The sequence below is a fragment of the Serinus canaria genome, chromosome 25 (assembly GCF_022539315.1).
Source record: "Serinus canaria isolate serCan28SL12 chromosome 25, serCan2020, whole genome shotgun sequence".
Classification (NCBI taxonomy): Eukaryota; Metazoa; Chordata; class Aves; order Passeriformes; family Fringillidae; genus Serinus; species Serinus canaria.
The window spans coordinates 10,009,777-10,027,179 of record NC_066338.1 but is presented as its reverse complement, the minus strand read 5'-3'; the positions used below and the strand labels follow the sequence as shown (position 1 = coordinate 10,027,179).

The following is a 17,403-nucleotide window of genomic DNA, read 5'->3' as shown; positions in this document are numbered from 1 at the left end:
GGTTTTAATGACTGACCCTTCCTCCCAGGGATGTGCCCAGGCCAATCCCTGGGAATCAATTCCAGCCTCTCCTGGCTGCCAGGACCAGCCAGGGTCCCCAGGTGAGTCCTGCTGGGAAGGAGCTGCTGCTCCAGGTGCCTGTGGTGGGCAGCTGAGAGAAAACCAAGGACAGGATGGATTCTGAGTGACAGAACTTTATTGTGACAGGCAAACCCCGCGAGCCAGAGCTGTGCTTCCTATCCTACAGGAATGTGGGAATGGGGACCCAGAATCTGGGAATGCAGGGGGGCTGAGTGGCAGTGGCTGGAGCCAGGAAGGAAAATACTGCAGGATTCTGGGTGAGGTCGGGAAGAGGCCACAGCATCCCCCCCTGTGGCCACCTGGCCCTTCCAGGGCTGGCTCTGGGAGCTCTGGAGCATCGGGATTGGGATTGGCCCAGGGGGGCAGCCGGGTCAGGTACAAGCTGAGGTCAATAAATACAAAGGCAAGGGAGTTTTCCAGCTTTAGGCTGAAAGAGGGAAGATTTGGATTCGATTTTAGGAAGGAAGTTCTTCCCTAGGAGGGTAGTGAGGCCCTGGAATGGATTTCCCAGAGCAGCTGTGGCTGCTCCTGGATCCCTGGAAGTGCCCAAGGCCAGGCTGAATGGGGCTTGGAGCAGCCTGGGATCATGGAAAGTGTCTCTGCCCATGGCAGGGATGGGATGAGCTTTGAGGTCCCTCCCAACCCCAACCAGGCTGTTCCCAGTGCAGTTAAATAGGAACCAATACCCCAACTTTAGGAGCTGGAACTGCTGGGTGGAGCCTGGAGGGAGGGAGGGATTATGGGAATCAGGAATGAGGGGCCCCCTGAAGGCAGGGAAATGCCCTGAGGTGGCCAAGGGTGCCCAGGGTGTCACCAGATCTGTCAATCCTGGTGACAAATCCATCCCCAGGGTTGTTTTCCTCCCTCTGCCCCAGTGTGGAATTTGGATGGTGCTTTCCTTGGAAGCCCTGACAGGGACCACCCTCAGAGCAGGGAAAGGGTTTGGCAACACCAGTAAAGGGACCGATGGCAGCTGCTAAAACTGGGGTAAGGGACACTTCCCTCCTGCTGGGCGCATTTCAAGGGGTGACTGTCCATCCCCTGGGAAGGGAGTCCTGGAGAGGAAGGAGAAGGGAATGGGAGAGTCCCTAAAGTTCTGGGGTGGTTCCTGCTGTAACTGGGAATGGAGCTGTGAACTGGGATGGTGGAAAGCCAAGGGACAGCCTGGACAGGACCCTCATCCTTCATCGCTTGCATGTGGGCCGGAGTTCAGGAGGAAGAGCTTCCCAGGTGCTCTGGATCCATGTCCATGCCATTCTCCTAGAAACACTCCCCGGGGGTCCCGGGGCTGAGCTTGGGCCGGGTCCCAGTGTCTGGAGCCCCCGGAGTCCCCGGCACGTCCTGGGCTCTCCCGGGGCCGCCTCCGCTGGGCTCCGAGTCCCCCGAGCCCCGGGCAAAGAGCCGCGAGTTCCGCAGGGTGCTGGCAGAAACTGGCACAAGGGGGGAGGTTAAAACCCTTCCATCCATTCCCCCATTCCCTGATCAGAGGGATCAAAGCACTTACGAGGCCTGGGCCGGGAGTGGACGGCGCTGATGATGGTGGGAATGGGCTGCTCCATGCTGGGAAGGGAAGGACACGGCGTGAGGACACGGTTTGAGCTCTCCCAGAGGGGTGGGAAGGGCTGGGATTTGGCCTGGGGGAGTTGGGATGGTGGTAGGACCGGGATGGGCTTCAACAGCTCCTGGGCAAAGCACCTGGAGTAGGTCTGGGACCTCACCCTGGGGAGTCTGAGGAAGACTTGGGAGCAAAAATGGGATTGAACTGCTGGGAGGCACCAGGATTTGCTCCTTCTTTGACCAAACCTTCAGCACCCGACTCAGAACTTGGGATTTGGGCAAGCTGGGCTTTGGGAGGAGTCCCTGCCTGTGGAAGGTGTCCCTTCAGGGGGTGGGACTGGCTTCCAAAGCATTCCATGATTCCATGATGTCTCTATCCCCCCAGGCGTCCTGGTGCATCCCTTCCCCACCTGAGGCAGAGGAATCCTGGCTCACCTGTTCTCCTCCCCTTCCACAAGCTTCCTGTAGGTGAGGATCTCCACGTCCAGGGCCAGTTTGATGTTCATGAGCTCCTGGTACTCCCGGACCAGGTGAGCCATGTGCTCCCGGCTGCGCTGCAGGGCCTCCTCCAGCCCGGCCACCTTGGCCTTGGCGTCCCTCAAGGTCCCCTCCCCCTGCTCGCCAGCCTCACGGATGTGCTCCTCCAGGTACAGGCACTGAAGTGTGCGAAAGGGAGCTGAGGGGGCTTGGGAGAGGGAATTCCACACCTGTCCTGTTGTTCCCACCCCAGCACACACTTGTCTGGTTGTTTCCCCCAGGACACACCTATCCCGTTATCCCCCCAGCACACACTTGTCCTGTTATCCCAGGTCACACCTGTCCTGTTATCCCCCCCAGCACTCACCTGTCCCATTATCCCAGGTCACACCTGTCCCATTTTCCCGCCCAGCACTCACCTGGCTCTTCTGGGACACGATGCAGGAGCGCAGTTTCTGGATGCGGATGTTCAGATCCGCGATTTCCCGACGGCTGTCCAGGAGGTGTCCCCCGAAGGAGCCGGGCTGGGAGCTGCTGTCAGTGAGCTGTGGAGAGAGGGACGGGTGCCCTGGCATCACCTGGATTACCTGGGCAAAGATCTGGGGCTCGTTTCCCTCCTGTCTGGCTGTGGCTCTGGACCTGGTGCCCTGGCATCACCTGGGTTAGCTGGGCAAAGGTCTGGGGCTCGTTCCCATCCTCTCTGGCTGTGGCTGTGCCAGGCTTACCTGGCTCCCAGGATCAATCACATCCTTCCTGCTCTTTGGAGAGCTGGAAGGACATTTCCATCTCCCCTGGAAGATATTCTGGGTTCCTCCAGTGTGGGAACTGGAGCAACAAAACTCCAGATTTACTGTCCGGAGCTGATCACGGATAGTGCCTTGTCCCTCCCTCCATTCCCAGGGCCAACCCATCCCCCCCATCCTTGCTGATCCAGCTGTTTCCAATCCCTCCTGTCCTTTCCCTGCCTCTCCCAGCAGGGAGCAGGGATCTGGTACCTTCCTCCGGGTGAGGGCCTCAGCCTCCTCCCAGCTGCGCAGGGCCAGAGCCTCGTACTGGGCCCTGACGTCCTCCACGATCCTGCCCAGGTCCGGCCGGGAGCAGCTGTCGATTCCCAGCACCACGGAAATGTCCTTGATTTCTGTCAGCAGCTCTTCCAGTTCCTGCAGAGCCATGGGACAACAGGGAAGAGAACACGGAGTTGGAAATCATGGAATGATTTGGGTGGGAAGGAATCTCAAAGCCCAGCCCGTCCCACCCCTGCCATGGCAGGGACACCTCCCACTCCCTGTCCAGCCTGGCCTGGGACACTGCCAGGGATAGAGCAGCCACAGCTTCCCTGGAAAATCCATTCCAGGGCCTCCCCACCCTCACAGGGAAGAGCTTCTTCCCAGGATCTGGTCATATCCAAGATTCCCAGTAGTGAGAGAGAGCTCTGGCTGGGCTGTGCTTGGCAGAACAGCTTCCATGTGGAGAGGGGGACAATTCCCAAGTTTTCACTCTCTGGAGTTGGGGATCTGTTGTTATTTGTTCCACAAAATCCAGACTCAGCTTAAGTTGGGGGTTGGGATCTTTGGATACAAACTGGTAAAATCTGACAAACAGTGCCTTTGGACTAGTCCAGGAGCAGGGAGAATCCTGGGACCCTTAAGGCTGGAAAAGACCTGTAGGATCACCAGATTCCAACTGTTCCTCAGCAGTGCCAAGGCTGTGTCCTGACCGTGTCCCCAAGTTCCACATCCACACATTCCTTGGGCACTTCCAGGGACAGGCACTTCACCCCTGCCCTGGGCAGCCATGCCAGGGCTGGACAACCCTTTCCAGGAAGGAATTTTCCCCAGTATCCAACCTAAACCTCCCCTGGCATTTCCTCTTCCAGTCGGTTGTTCCCCAGGAGCAGAGCTGAAGCTGGTGATCATGGACCAATATCCACTGATATCCACACTGAATGGGAGAGTTTTGGGAAAACAAAGGCAGTGTGGATCACTCCACAGCCTGGGGAGGCTGGAAAATGCCCTTTCCAAGCTCTGCTGTGGGATCCAGCAGGGCTGGGGCTGCTCTTTGTGATGCCAGAGCCTGATTTAGGGCTCCTCAGGGAACCAGGAGCCTTCCCTGAACACACCCAGGCTGGCAGAGCTGCTCCACTCCTCTGTCCTGGGAATGTCAGTGTGGAGGGAGGCAGGAGCACCCCTGGGATCACCGCCAGGATATCTGCTCTGGATAAGTCACAGCTGCAAATTCCCCTCCCTTAGCCAGGCTTGGATCCAGACTTGGATCCAGACTTGGATCCAGGTTTGGATACAGACTTGGACCCAGGCTTGGACCCAGGCTTGGATCCAGGTTGGGACCCAGGTTTGGATACAGACTTGGACCCAGGCTTGGATCCAGGTTGGGACCCAGGTTTGGATACAGACTTGGACCCAGGCTTGCTGCTCCCTTATCTCAGGCACAGCTCCCGCTTTGCACCAGGAATTCCTTCTCCTCTTCCTTCTTTGTTCTCCTGTTTGTGCTCAGGTCCCTTTGGAGCAGGGATTGTGTTCCTCGATCCTTTCCCTTCCCTGGCTGGGCTCACAAAGGGCTCTGTGGCTGAGGGGTAACACAGACACACCCCCAAAAAGCAGGATGATTGGGAGATTTTATCTCACTGCTCTTTAATCCCTGAGTTTCTTTGGTCATCTTGGAGCAGGTGAGGAAAATTTGTGTTTATTTGTAATATCGGATCATTTGGTGAATAAAACCCCAAACTACTCATTTATTAATGAGAATTAATAAATTATTTTCTCCTGATCCATCCCAACGAGCAAAGTTTTCTTTATTTTCTCTCCCCCTGGGAATATGTCTGTACCTGATGTCATCGAATCCACAGAGAAGGTGAGACAGGAGAGGTTGGGGATGAGATTTTTACATTAATTAGGGATTAAAAAATGCAACTTTTTGTGGTATCCATGGGAAATCAGGTGGAGACCCTGGAGCAGGGCCTGATTGCCATAAAAACTGGGCTAAAATTGCCTTGCATGAGGAATAATCTCATTTTAGAGCAGATCAGGCTCCCTGGGCAGTTGTGCTGGGAGGCAGCTCCAGCCTCTCTGTGCCTCAGTTTCCCACATGGAATGTTCATACTCCTCCACCAGGCACTGTAATTGTTTGGATTGCTGGAATTTAGATAAATCCTGAGTGTTCCCACACTGCCGATCCTGCTGGGTGACATTTTCCAGGCCTGAGTCAGTGTTCTGATGGAGGCCCTTCCCCCTGGCCTCCATCATCCCCAGCAATCATTCCTGGCTGGGGACCCCTCGTTTTCCTGCAGGAGGCTGGACTGTGTTTCAGAGCATCCAGGTTCTCCAGGTGTCCTGATTTTTGGGGTCTTCCTGGAACATTTGGCTCACCTGGGCCGAGGTCTGGGGCAAACCCCATCCCTGGGGGCAGGAGCTGAGCTCCAACAGCCAGTTTGGGATGAGGTTGGAATTCCTGGCTGTTTCAGGGGAACCCGAGGCCCCTGCGGAGGCTCTGGGGCAGAAGGAATGTTCTGGCCTCACTCCAATGTTGTTTTTAGGGGAGGGATCAACTCCTTAGCTCCTGCCTGAGCACTGGAAGGGCTGTGACACCCTGGCCAAGCTCCCCCGTGGGTGGAAATTCAGGATCTGTCCCCAAAATGCCGAGTTTCCCCCAGCACCCCAGCCCTCTCCAGGTGTGTTCCCACCTGCTCATAGATGGTTTTCTTCAGCTCCAGCAGCTCCTGGAGCCCTTTGAGCTTCACCTCCAGCTCTGTGCGGTGCAAGGTGCTCACATCCAAATCCTGCAGGGATGGAAAGGGATTCATCAGGGATGGAAGGAGATTCATCAGTCCATACCTGGATTTACAGCCTGGCACTCCCACTGCTCCCTGTCCCAGGGAATTCCAGACACGGTGGACAGGGCTTGGAGCACCCTGGACAGGGAAGGAGTCGCTCCCATGGGATGAGCTCCTTCCCTCCCAATCCATTCCCAGATTTATTAACAGGGATGTTTGGAGCTGCTCTCCAGCTGGGGGGGCTCCTCTGAGAACCTTTTCCCTTTGTTTTGTGAGACTTGGTGGTGGAAATGCCAGGCAGGGCTGGGCCATCCCCTCCCAACTTTTGTTCCCCACAAAAGGCTCCACTTATTGAAAACTTGGGAGCCATCCATGGAAGTGGAATGAGCCAGGATGGGTATTTGTGGGGAACATTGCCTCTCTCCAACATCTTTATTCTGCCCCCAAATTGGGGGTTTTGGTGTAAAATCCAGCTGATTCCTGCTGGAGTGGGAGCTTTGCCCAGGGCGTGGCCGGGCCGCAGGGAACAAAGGAAATCCTTTATCAGTTCCAGCCTTTCCCAACCCTAATGGCACCCGGAGGGAACACAGGGAGGAGGGGGCAGCCCGGGGAAGGTTTTGGACCCCTCAGGCCAGGGAAATGCCAGGGTGCAGGGATGGGGATGCTCTGATCCCCAGGTGCTGCCAGGGGATTTTCAGGAGCCACTCCAGACTCACCCTCCTGTGTATTGGGACTCATCCCCTCCCTGTCTTCCTCCAGACCTTGTCATCCCAAAGCAGCTGAGCCTGGATCACCTCCAGGCCCTTCCCTGGCTGTGCAGGGCTGGGCAGAGCCAATCCAGTGGGAAAGTTCCCCTTCCCCTCCTGCTGACCTTTTTGAGCTCCATGAAGGTGAATTCCATCCCGCTGCAGAGCCGAATTTCATCCTCGTACCTGCAGAGTGCCCAAAGCGTGGGATCAACCACAGGGAAACTCAGGGACACTCAGAGTTGTCTTGAGACCTCCAAAGTATCCCAGCTTTTTGCTTTTCCTGCTTGTTCCCCCTCCCTGAGGCATTGAGTGAGAAGAAGCTGCCACATTCCAGCTGTCCTGAACACCAGGAGCACTTTTGGGATGAAGAGTCCCAGAGCAGAGAGGAGGGAGCTTCAACTGGGATTTCATTTGGGGGCTGGGCAGCCTCAGGTTCTTCACAAAGGGATGAGGGACAGGGGTGGGGACTGGGCTCTGCCCAAACTCCTCAATTTCACCCCAAACCTTTTCCATTCTGCTCATTTTTCCTCGAGTTTCACTTCCAGGGCCGGAGTTTTCTCAAGGGAGAAAACTTTGGCTTGTGGAAATTCTGAGAATTCTGGACTGGCGTCATAACTCAGGTGACTTGTGAAGGCACACAGGCAAAGGAATTCATGGAAAACTGCCCATGGAGTGGAAGGAAACCAAACCAGGATGGGGTGGGCTCCTGGGTGTCCCTGTGAAGAACGAGCCCCACAGGTGATTGAATCCAGGTGGGACAGGGCAGGCCAGGGAGCAAAGCCTCAGTCCCTGGGCAAATGGATATGAGCAGGAATTGGGGAGTGCTCCAACCCTTGCTGGCTCCTGGGACAGGGGTGTGGTGATCCCAAATCCCAGGGAAGCCACAGGGTCCGTTTTGAGCCCAGCAGAGCTTGAACAGAGCAGAACTATGGGAGGGGGTCGGTATCTCCCCCAGGTGTGGGAGCACGGGGTGTGATGGATCAGAGCAGGCTGAGCTCTCAGGGAGCTCCTGGCTCCCCTGATCCCTCAGGCTCCTCAGCCTAAGGGGCACATAACATTCCATGCAATCAGGGAATCATTAAGGTTGAAAAAGCCCTTGGAGAGCATCGAGTCCAACTGTTCCCCCAGCACTGCCAGGGCCAGCCCTGACCATGTCCCCAGGTGCCACAGCCACATGGCCACGGTAGCTCCACCCCTGCCCTGAGCAGCTGTGCCAGTGCCTGGACACCTTTCCAGTGAGGAATTTTTCCCAATATCCAGCTAAACCTCCCCTGGCACAGCCTGAGGCCATTTCCCTTGTCCCTGCTCCCCGGGAGCAGACCCTGACCCCCCCTGGCTGTCCCCTCCTGTTCAGGAGTTGTGCAGAGCCACAAGGTCCCCCCTGAGCCTCCTTTTCTCCAGGCTGAGCCCCGCCAGGTCCCTCAGGAGCTCTCCAGACCCTTCCCCAGCTCCATTCCCAGCTCTGGTCACACTCCAGCCCCTCGGGGTCTCTCTTGGTGGAAGAGGCCCCAGAGTGGCCCCCACTCCCAGGCTGTGCACTCAGACTTTCAGTGCTGCTTGGACTCATCACCAAATGGGCCTAAGGGAAGCTGAGACCTTTGGGAATGAGGCAAAATGGGATCTCCCAACAGACTGAGGACAGGAACATCAGGAATGTCTGTGTGCTGCAGTCTGGGGTCTGGTGCATCCAGCCAGAAGGTTCTCAGGAGCCAGAAGGTTTTCGGGAGCCTTCCCTGTCATGTACAAAGTGAGGAAATGGGGAGCTGTGCCTGGGGAAGGGGAACAGATGATGAGAAAGGGGGGAAGCCTTGCTCAAGAGCTGAGCTGGGATTATCCAAAGCAGATCCCTGGAGCTGCAGCCCCCTCACTGAGAGGACCACGAGGGCAGGGGTGTGTGACAGTCACAGCTGTGGGCACTCCTGGGGTTCCCCCTCAGTGCTGAACTCGCCCTCTCCTTCCCTGCTTGTCCAAGGCTGGGCAGCAGGGGCTGATGGGATTTACCTGTCTGGTCTGTGCTCCTCACCTGGGATGTCAGCCTGGCTGGAATGGCCAAGCTCAGTGCCTGTCTGCAGCCCTGCTCTGCTGGGCCAAGCTTAGTGCCTGTGTGCAGCCCCCTGTGCTGAGCCAAGCTTAGTGCCTGTCTGCAGCCCTGCTCTGCTGAGCCAAGCTTAGTGCCTGTCTGCAGCCCCGCTTCCTTCTCCTTGCACTCAGACCAGGCCCAGTGTGCCTCAGTCTGTCCCAGGCTCTCCAAGACTGTCCCAGGCTCTCGCAGTGTGTCCCAGGCTCTCCAAGGCTGTCCCAGGCTCTCCAAGGCTGTCCCAGTCTGTCCCAGGCTCTCCCAGGCTCTTCAATGCTGTCCCAGTGTGTCCCAGTGTGTCCCAGGCTCTCCCAGTGTGTCTCAGTCTGTCCCAGGCTGTCCCAGTGTGTCCCAGGCTGTCCCACGCTCTCCCAGTGTGTCCCAGTCTGTCCCAGTGTGTCCCAGTGTGTCCCAGGCTCTCCCAATCTGTCCCAGTGTGTCCCAGTCTATCCCAGTCTGTCCCCACCCCCGGGCTCTGGCAGAGCTGTGCTCCCGGCAGAGCAGAGCTGGCCCAGCCGGCCCAACGCGCTCCTGCCACGCTCCCAGGCCCGTGACTCACCCCGGGCTGGGGCTGGAGCATTCCACAGGCACATCCCAGCCTTTATCTCTGGGAGATAATCCCGGGGCACTGCAGGAGGGCAAACCCAGCCCTTCCTGCACTTGGCACACTTGAGACGGCGTCTGCTCGCCCCGGGCTCCTTCCATGGAGCAAAAACCTGGGAAGCAGCTCTCAGGCAGGCTGTGCTCCCTTCTGCATATGTCTGTGTTCCCTCCTGGATGTGCCTGTCCCCTCTCCATCCATCCATCCATCCATCCATCCATCCATCCATCCATCCATCCATCCATCCATCCATCCATCCATCCATCCATCCATCCATCCATCCATCCATCCATCCATCCATCCATCCGTCCATCCATCCGTCCATCCGTCCGTCCATCCATCCGTCCGTCAGTCCATCCATCCATCCGTCCGTCAGTCCATCAGTCCATCCATCCATCCGTCCGTCGGTCCCTCCCTCCCTTTGGAGTTGCTGGTCCATGGCAGAATCATTTGAGGAGAAGGTGGGAGTGTCCCAGGAGTCCCATCCAGGTGGGTTTGAGAAGCAATCCCTGACTCAGGATGAATTCAGGGCCTCATGGGGGGACTCCCCCAGGCCCATTTCCCATCCTGGAGGATTTGGGGTGTTCCATCCAGAATGCCACAGCCTGGCTGAGGGCACCACTCCAGTGGGAAATCCAACTGGTTCTTTGTTTTTCCTCCCCAAGAATTCCCTGGGGAAAAGAAACCTCCTGGATTTGCCTGGTTTGTGCAGAGATTTGCTCCAGAAATGTCCCTGGGCTGGGCCAGAGCCAGGTGGGGCCTAGGAATTCTCTCCCTGTGAATCAGTTTTGAGGGATGAAGCACCCCAATTGTGTCCTATCCCATTGTCCAAGTCACTGGGAAAGTCACAAGAAATCCCATGGAGAGAAGCCTTGGGCAGCACCTTCATACCTAAGGAATCAGGCTTGGAAACCCTGGAGTGTCAGGAGCTGGGAATTCCTGCAGCCATTCCTGAGTGCAGATCTGAGCACAGACTGGGGCTGCCCCAACCCTGAAGTGTCCAAGGGCTGGGGACACCCTGGGAGAGCGGAAGGTGTCCATGCCAGTCTGGGATTCTGCTTCCTCAGGGGAGCGCAGGGAGGGCCAGGTGCTCCCTGCAGGGATGGCAGCTCCTAACCTTGGCATTAGCCAAATAAACAGCAGGCAGGCACCTCCCAGAGGAATTCAGGATTTTTAGGCAATTTAGTGTGTTGTTTGAAGGATTCCCAAGAGGATGATTTCAGTGTAAGGTGAAGAATCAAACTCCTGGTTCTTATTCCTGTCAAATTCCTCACAACAGTCCCTGTCCTTGGCACTGCTGAGGCCCTTGGAATCCTGGGCTTTGGGTACCTCACAAGAGAGACCCCGAGGGGCTGGAGTGAGTCCAGGGATGGGAATGGGGCTGGAGAAGGGCTGGAGCACCAGGGAAAGGTCTGGAGAACTCCTGAGGGACCTGGGAGGGCTGAGCCTGGAAAAAAGGACCACGGGAGACCTTCTAGCTCTGCACAACTCCTGAACAGGAGGGGACAGCCAGATGGGATTCAGGATCACTCCCAGAGGAAGGGAAAAACTGCCTCAAGTTCCATCAGAGGAGGTTTAAGTTGGATATTTGGAAGAATTTCCATGGAAAGGGTTGTCCAGCCCTGGCACAAGGTGCCCAGGGAGTCCCCACCCCTGGAAGTGTCCAAAACTGTGTGGCTGTGACACCTGGGGTCAGTAGTGACCACAATGGTAGGGGGATGATGGATGGACCTGATGATTTCCAAGGGCTTTTTCAAGCTGAGTGATTCCATGATTCCGACCTGCTCTGAGCTGATTAAGGCATTTCACTGCTGGGTCTCCATTAGAAGCAGCTGTCAGCCCTTCCCTAATTTGCAGCCACCTGGAGCAGGGCTTAAGGAGCTGGAGAATCCTTGGACTGAACTCCCTGGAGAGGGCACAGACCGTTTGTGCCTCACCTCAGGAGTGGGTTTGGATCCCAGCAGGGATTTCTGCTCCCCCAGTCCCTTGGCACCACTTTGGGTTGGACAGTCTCTGCACAGCCCAAATCCCCACGGGAGCCTCCAGAGCTCCAGGAAGGTGCTGGGTGCCAGTGGGAGGGAAAGGAGCTCATTAGGGATTCTCCTGTGGGATGCAAATGAGCCCCATAATGAGGGAGGCATTGTCTGCTCCCCTGTGACCGGGCATGGCCCAGCTGCTCTCTCTTATCTGCTCATCTCGGAGCTCTCCAGAGATAAGAGGAGCTCCTCAGAGATAAGAGGCAGCTGCACATCCCCGACCTTTGGCTGCCTCCCTGTTCTTGTTCAGGACCATCTGGGGCACAATTTTGACCTTTTGGTCAAAGCAGAGTTTGGCAGAAATGCTTCAGGTGAGGGGGGAAAGGATGAAATCCCACAGTCATGGAATAGAATATTCCTGCTTTATGAAGGAATTCCTCCCTGTGAGGGTGGGGAGGCTCTGGAATGGATTTCCCTGTGGCTGCCCCTGGATCCCTGGAAGTGCCCAAGGTTGGACAGGGCTTTGTGTGGAAGGTGTCCCTGCCCATGGCAAGGGTGGCACTGGGTGATTCCAAAGGTCCTTCCTAACCCATTGTGTGAGGATGAATATCCTGAGTTGGAAGACACCCACAGGGATCATCAAATCCAACTCCTGGCCCTGTCCAGAACACCCCAAAATTCCCACCATGTAGCTGGGAGCACTGTTTTTTGTACTGAGCAGCCTGGTCCAGAAATCACTTTGGGGACAAAGTTCTGGCTTGAGCTAATTTTGTGGAGAATAAACATTCCCTGTTTTCATGGCTGTCCCTCCAGCAATGCCATTCCCTGAGTTGTTCTCTGGCAAAGGCTCCTCTCAGACCCTGCTCTCCTTGGAATTTCATTATTCCAGCTTTCCTTTCACCTCTCATTAACCAGGAAGATGCTGTGATCCTAAATTCCCAAATCCATCCTTCTGTGCACACCAAACTAGGAATATGTTCCTGGGCATCTCAGGCTGGCTGAGTTAAATCAGTCCCACAGGGCTGCTCCCAGCTGAATCCCCCTGGGTCTGGACAGACAGGGACAGGAACAGGGACACCTACTTGCTGCGGAAGGTGTCCATGGTGCTCAGGACCTTCGCCAGCTCCGACTCCAGGTTCTCCTGCTCGTAGTTGAGCGCCTTCATCTCCTGGTTCATTTTGCTCACATACTGCTCATAGATGGCCTTGATGTCCGAGTCAGAGTGGGAATTGTCCTGGTCCTTCAGGAAGTTCCACCTGGTTGTCAGGATCTTGTTCTGCTGCTCCAAGCTCTGGACCTACAGGGGAGTTTGCAGAGGTGTCAGTGACACTGAGGGTCACAATCTAAGCATGGCAGGGCAGGAGGTGTTGGAGACCTTCATAATCAGCAGATTTCCAGGGAAGAATGAGAAATCCCTTAAAAATTAGGCCTGAGGATGGAGGGTTATGGAATCATAGAATGGTTTGGGTTGGAAGGGACCTTAAAGATCACCCAGGTCCATCCCTCGGCATAGGCAGGGACACCTCCCTCTTTTAGAGGACTTCTGGGGTTTTACACGTTACCCACTAATTAATTTCTCAGTAGAACACGGTGAAATCAACATAAACACAGCGACATGGGAATGAACATGTTCACATTGGGCTAAACACAGTGACATCGGGATAAAGGAGTCACTGACAATAGGAATGGTCAGTTCTGTCCCTTTTGTGTGTGACAATGGGCTCCTGGAAACGCCTCCAGCATCACCAGATCCAGGTGTTGAATCCTACTCGGTGAAGCCAAGGCTGCAGATCCACTCCAGGTCACGCAGGGATGTCCAGGGTCAGGGAAGGGCAGATTTCCTACCCCAGAGAGCACAAAGAGAGGGAACCCTCTGGATTGCAAGGGATTACAGCATGGAGAGGATCCGGGAATGAATCAGGTTTATTGCAGAGCAGCTCAGACAAAGCTCTGGAGAACATCCCAGGTAATTACAGACTCCAGGTGAGCTCCCTGTGCTGGCTCTGAGAGGACAACGCTGCCCTTCCACCGCCCGCCTTTGAGGAACCTGCTCCTCTTTCCCAATATTCCCAATCTCACCAGTAACACTCCAAGTTTAACAGTTCTCATCTTCAAAGCTCTTGGCCAACTCCAATTAATTGGCTAATTGCTACCTCTCGGAGCAGCCCCAGTCACGTTTTGGCTGAAGATGCCAGAGCTGCCTCCGAGTTCCCCGTGTTGCATTCCGGAATGACTCAGGGCCGATGCCATGCCTGGAGCACTAGGAGCACTGGGAGCACTGGGAGCAGTAGCCATCAGACCTCAAGCCTTGGCCTGGGGTCCAAAGAAGAGGCAGAATTCCAGCTGCTGACCCAGATGTGGCACCGTCTTTCTCCAAATCCTTCTTGTCTGAACAGAGAGAGCAGCCAAACAAAGCAGAACCATTCCAGTGCTTGGGAGCTTCCAGCAAAAGGGATGGGAGTGTTGGGATGTGCCAGGTCTCACTCTTAGAGACTTCCTCCTTCCCTCCTGGGATGAGAATGGATTGTGTTGGCTGTTGTTCCAGGTCCATCTTTGACCTTTAATTTATTCCTGACCTCCATCCTAATCCTCAGCTGCTCCTTTTATCCCTCACATTCCTGTTAGCAAATCATCCCTGCACTCAACTGGTTCCATCTTGGCTTCCAACATCTGCTTGGAACTGGATGATCCTAAAGGTCCCTCCTGACCCAAACCATTCCATGATTCTGTGACTCCTGCAATGTCCCCCTCAGTGGAAATCCCCCCTTGCAGAGCCTTTGCAGGAGTTTTGCGGAGGGATCACCCAGATTTGGCCTCATTCCCTGGAATTTCATGCCTGAACACACAAGTGGCCAAAGTTTGGTCCTTGCAGACCCTCCCCTTGGGCTGTTTGGGATAAAGGCAGAGCCTCAAACAGAGGCTCAAGGCCTTGGCTTTTCCCTGTCTTCTTTTATATCTGTCTGGAAATTAAAAACCAGTAGATGTGTAACAGCTGGAAAACCTCCAGCACCAAACCCCTGTAGCTGTTTGGTCAATTATCCCTGGAATCACCTGCTGGGGATCGAGAACGTCTGAATCCATGATTATAAAGCCAGGTTCTCTTTGACAAGGAAGTGTCATTCCCTTCCTCTGGAATGAGGGCCTGGGGCAGGTGCCTGAAGCTGCCACTTGATGCAGCTCTTGAAGCCTTCAAAGGAGCTCAGGATCTGCAGTTGGAGACCTGGGCCCAAGGGGTGTTTGTGTCCCTGAGCCCCTGTGCCAGGATCCACACGGATCAGGACGTCGCTGGGTTGGTTTGTTGGGAAACCTGGAACTCTCAGCTCTTCCCTCCCTGGTGCCAGGGAACAGGCCTGGCTCAGGCACGTGGGGTTTTGTGCCTTTCCCTTCCTCCCATCCCTGCTCATGGCCCAGCAAACCCCAACCTCTCCACCTGGACAGTCCAAATTCCAGCCTCTACTGTCTGGGTGTTTCCCACACCAGGTGCTCTCCAAATTCCCCATGCCACAATCTTGGAAAGGCTCACAGGAGGAGGCTGTGCCCATCCCCAGAGCCAGGCTGGGCCCTGCTGACACTGCCAGGTGTGACCGGCCACAACTGTCTCCCTTGGAGAGATCCACTGCAGATGTTCCCATGGCCTTCTCCTTCCCAGTGTGAATTCAGGTCCTCGCAGAGTTGAAATGAATCAATCCCAGGCTGCTGGAGGCTGGCAGGGAGAGCTGCATGAAGCAATCCCAGAGATTACATCTGTTTACGGAGCAGGGCTCTGCAGGAACCTGCCTGCTCTGGGAGTTGTTTTCCTTGGAGAAACTTCTGCTTCTCCCAGTTCAGCAGGGATGAAAGCAGCACTTTCTTGGCCCCTCTCCTCAGAAGCTCAGAGGCAGTGGCTGGGGGGTCCCCTGGCCCCCCGCACTGCCCAGGTGGAGGTGGGGATGAGTTTCCAGGCACGAGTTTCCAGCTCGCTGCAGCAGCCAGAATTGGAGCTGCCGCCATACTCGGCGTCACTGCCCGTGGCTGTTTGGCCACTCTGGGAGCCAAGGCCTCCTGCCCATGGTGTCTCCTGTCCACGGTGTCTCCTGCCCACGGTGCCCCCAGGACTCTGATGGGGCTGCTCTGGGGGTCCCCAGGAGCTGCCCGGGGTGACAGGCACAGCCCCGGCTGCACCTACTCCAGGGATGCTCCCTAACTCTCGTTAGACAGAGAGGTCGGAAGGAATAATTAATTGGGCTAATAACTAATTATCCGGATGTGCCAGCCTCTCCGGGGTTGCTGCAGACCCCGGTGGGTCCCCAGAGCCCCTCCCCACCCCAGCCAGGAGCTGTCCCTACCTTCTCGATCAGGGTCACGAACTGGTTGTTGAGCACTTTGATGTCCTCCTTCTCCTGCTGCCGCACGGCCTGGAACTCGGTGTCGATGTCCAGGCGCACGGGGGGCGGCAGCCTCCCCTCCCCGGGGAAGGGCGAGCAGCGCAGGCTGCCCAGGGAGCCGCTGCCCAGGGAGCCGTGCCCGTCGCTGCCCAGGGAGCCGTGCCCGTCGCTGGTGCCCCCGTCGGGGCTGCGGCGCTCCGGGCTCGGGCTCCCGGCGGCTCTGCCGCGGCTCATCCTCGCCGCTGCCTCCCCGGAGCACAGGGAGCCGCTGGAGAAGGCAGAGCTGGGGTTGGTCATGGCCGGGCTGGCTCCGGGGGAGGGAAAGGCAGGGAAGGGCTGAAGGTTTGCGGCTGCTGCTGCCTCCGACAGAGGAGCGGCAGCGCGGCGGGGCCGGCGCGGTTCCGTCTGCTGGGCTTGTGGGCTGCTAATGAATTCCAAGCACCTGTTCTGCGATGTTCATTAAACGGAGGAGGGTGGAACCCTTGATGGATGGAAATCCAGATCAACCTGTTGGCTCTTTTTTTTTCTTTTTTTTTTTTTCTATGTTGTTTTTTTTTTTTTCCTTCTTATTCCCTCCTCTGTCTGTTCCCTCCTTTCTTCAGGAGCTTGTTTGTGTGAGGAGGACTCAGGCCCTGACAGCAAAAACAAACCCTCCCAGGTAATTCCGGCCCCCAGCAGCTGCCTCCTTCATCCTTAAAAGGTGAGGAAAGGAATTGGAGGTGCCAGGCTTGGGAAGGACTGCTCCAGGCACAGCTCTGCACAGAGACTTGGCACACAGAGCTGGCATCAGCCCCTGGCTGCTTTCCAGCCCAAATTTTCAGGAAGGAACAGTGATACTTTCTTTCTTTCCTTTTTTTTTTTTTTTTTTTTTTTTTTTTTTAATACGGGAGGATTTAAAGCCATAAAGAGTCTGAATTAGCTAAAGAAGGAGCTGAGAAATGCATCCCAAGCTTGGTGTGACTGGAGCTGCTCCTGCTCCACATGGGCACAGCATGAAATGGTCTGGTGCTCTGGTGTTTTAGAGAGGACAGGTCTGGTTTTAGGGAGGATAGGCTGGTTTTGAGACCCCTTGGAGTGGGGTCCAAGAGTCTGCAGTTATTCATTCATCTGCTCTGGCAGCACCAGAGACCCTCAAAACCTCTTGACCCGAGGTGGATCTCAGGTGCCCAAGTCCATCCTTGACTGCCCTATTCCCATTGCCCAAAAGCCCCATGAAAGCTGGAGATGCAAAACCCCTCTGAATTTTGATGAGCTATGGTGTCCCACCCTTAAATTCCTGTTTGGTACAAAGCCACCCTGGACGTGGTTTCCTGCTTTGGCTCAGTTTCTCCAGTGAAGGCTGGGAACGAAGAGCTCCCATCTGTGCCTTGCTTTGTGGCATCCTTGGGAAAGGGAATGGTCTTCTCTGGCCATCCCAATTTCCATTTTGTGGGAAAGCTTCTGCTCTGCTGCTCTGGGTCTGCTCTACGCTGGAGTTTCCCTTCCAAGGGAGATGAGGGAAGGAGAGGTTGGATCTGTGCTCTGACAAGAACATCTGCTGAGGAGCAGCTGTAGTTTGGGAAGGACTTCCCAGGGAAGGGGACCTGTTCCTGTGGGGTTGGCCTTTCCTTCAGGTGGAATTACCAGGAACAGGGGGTTTTCCCATGTCCACCTTCCCAAAACATCCTTTCCAGGGAAAATGCGTTTGAACACCAGCTCACTCACTTAGTGGGTCCTTGTCAGGACTTCTCACAG

The 17,403-nt window shown here is 55.9% G+C and overlaps 1 protein-coding gene across 1 annotated transcript; it reads right to left on the bottom strand.

Annotated features, from left to right (window-relative positions):
• Positions 1 to 178: 178 nt before the first annotated feature.
• Positions 179 to 16,319, bottom strand: KRT80 (keratin 80). Its single transcript, XM_009099079.4, has 9 exons — positions 15,631 to 16,319; positions 12,388 to 12,602; positions 6,774 to 6,834; positions 5,813 to 5,908; positions 3,111 to 3,275; positions 2,535 to 2,660; positions 2,074 to 2,294; positions 1,586 to 1,641; positions 179 to 1,511 (listed from the first exon to the last, which is right to left on the bottom strand). Exons 1-9 carry the CDS (start codon positions 15,964 to 15,966, stop codon positions 1,342 to 1,344), a joined length of 1,446 nt encoding a protein of 481 aa, XP_009097327.3. The 5' UTR covers positions 15,967 to 16,319; the 3' UTR covers positions 179 to 1,341.
• Between the last annotated feature and the right edge of the window lie 1,084 nt (positions 16,320 to 17,403).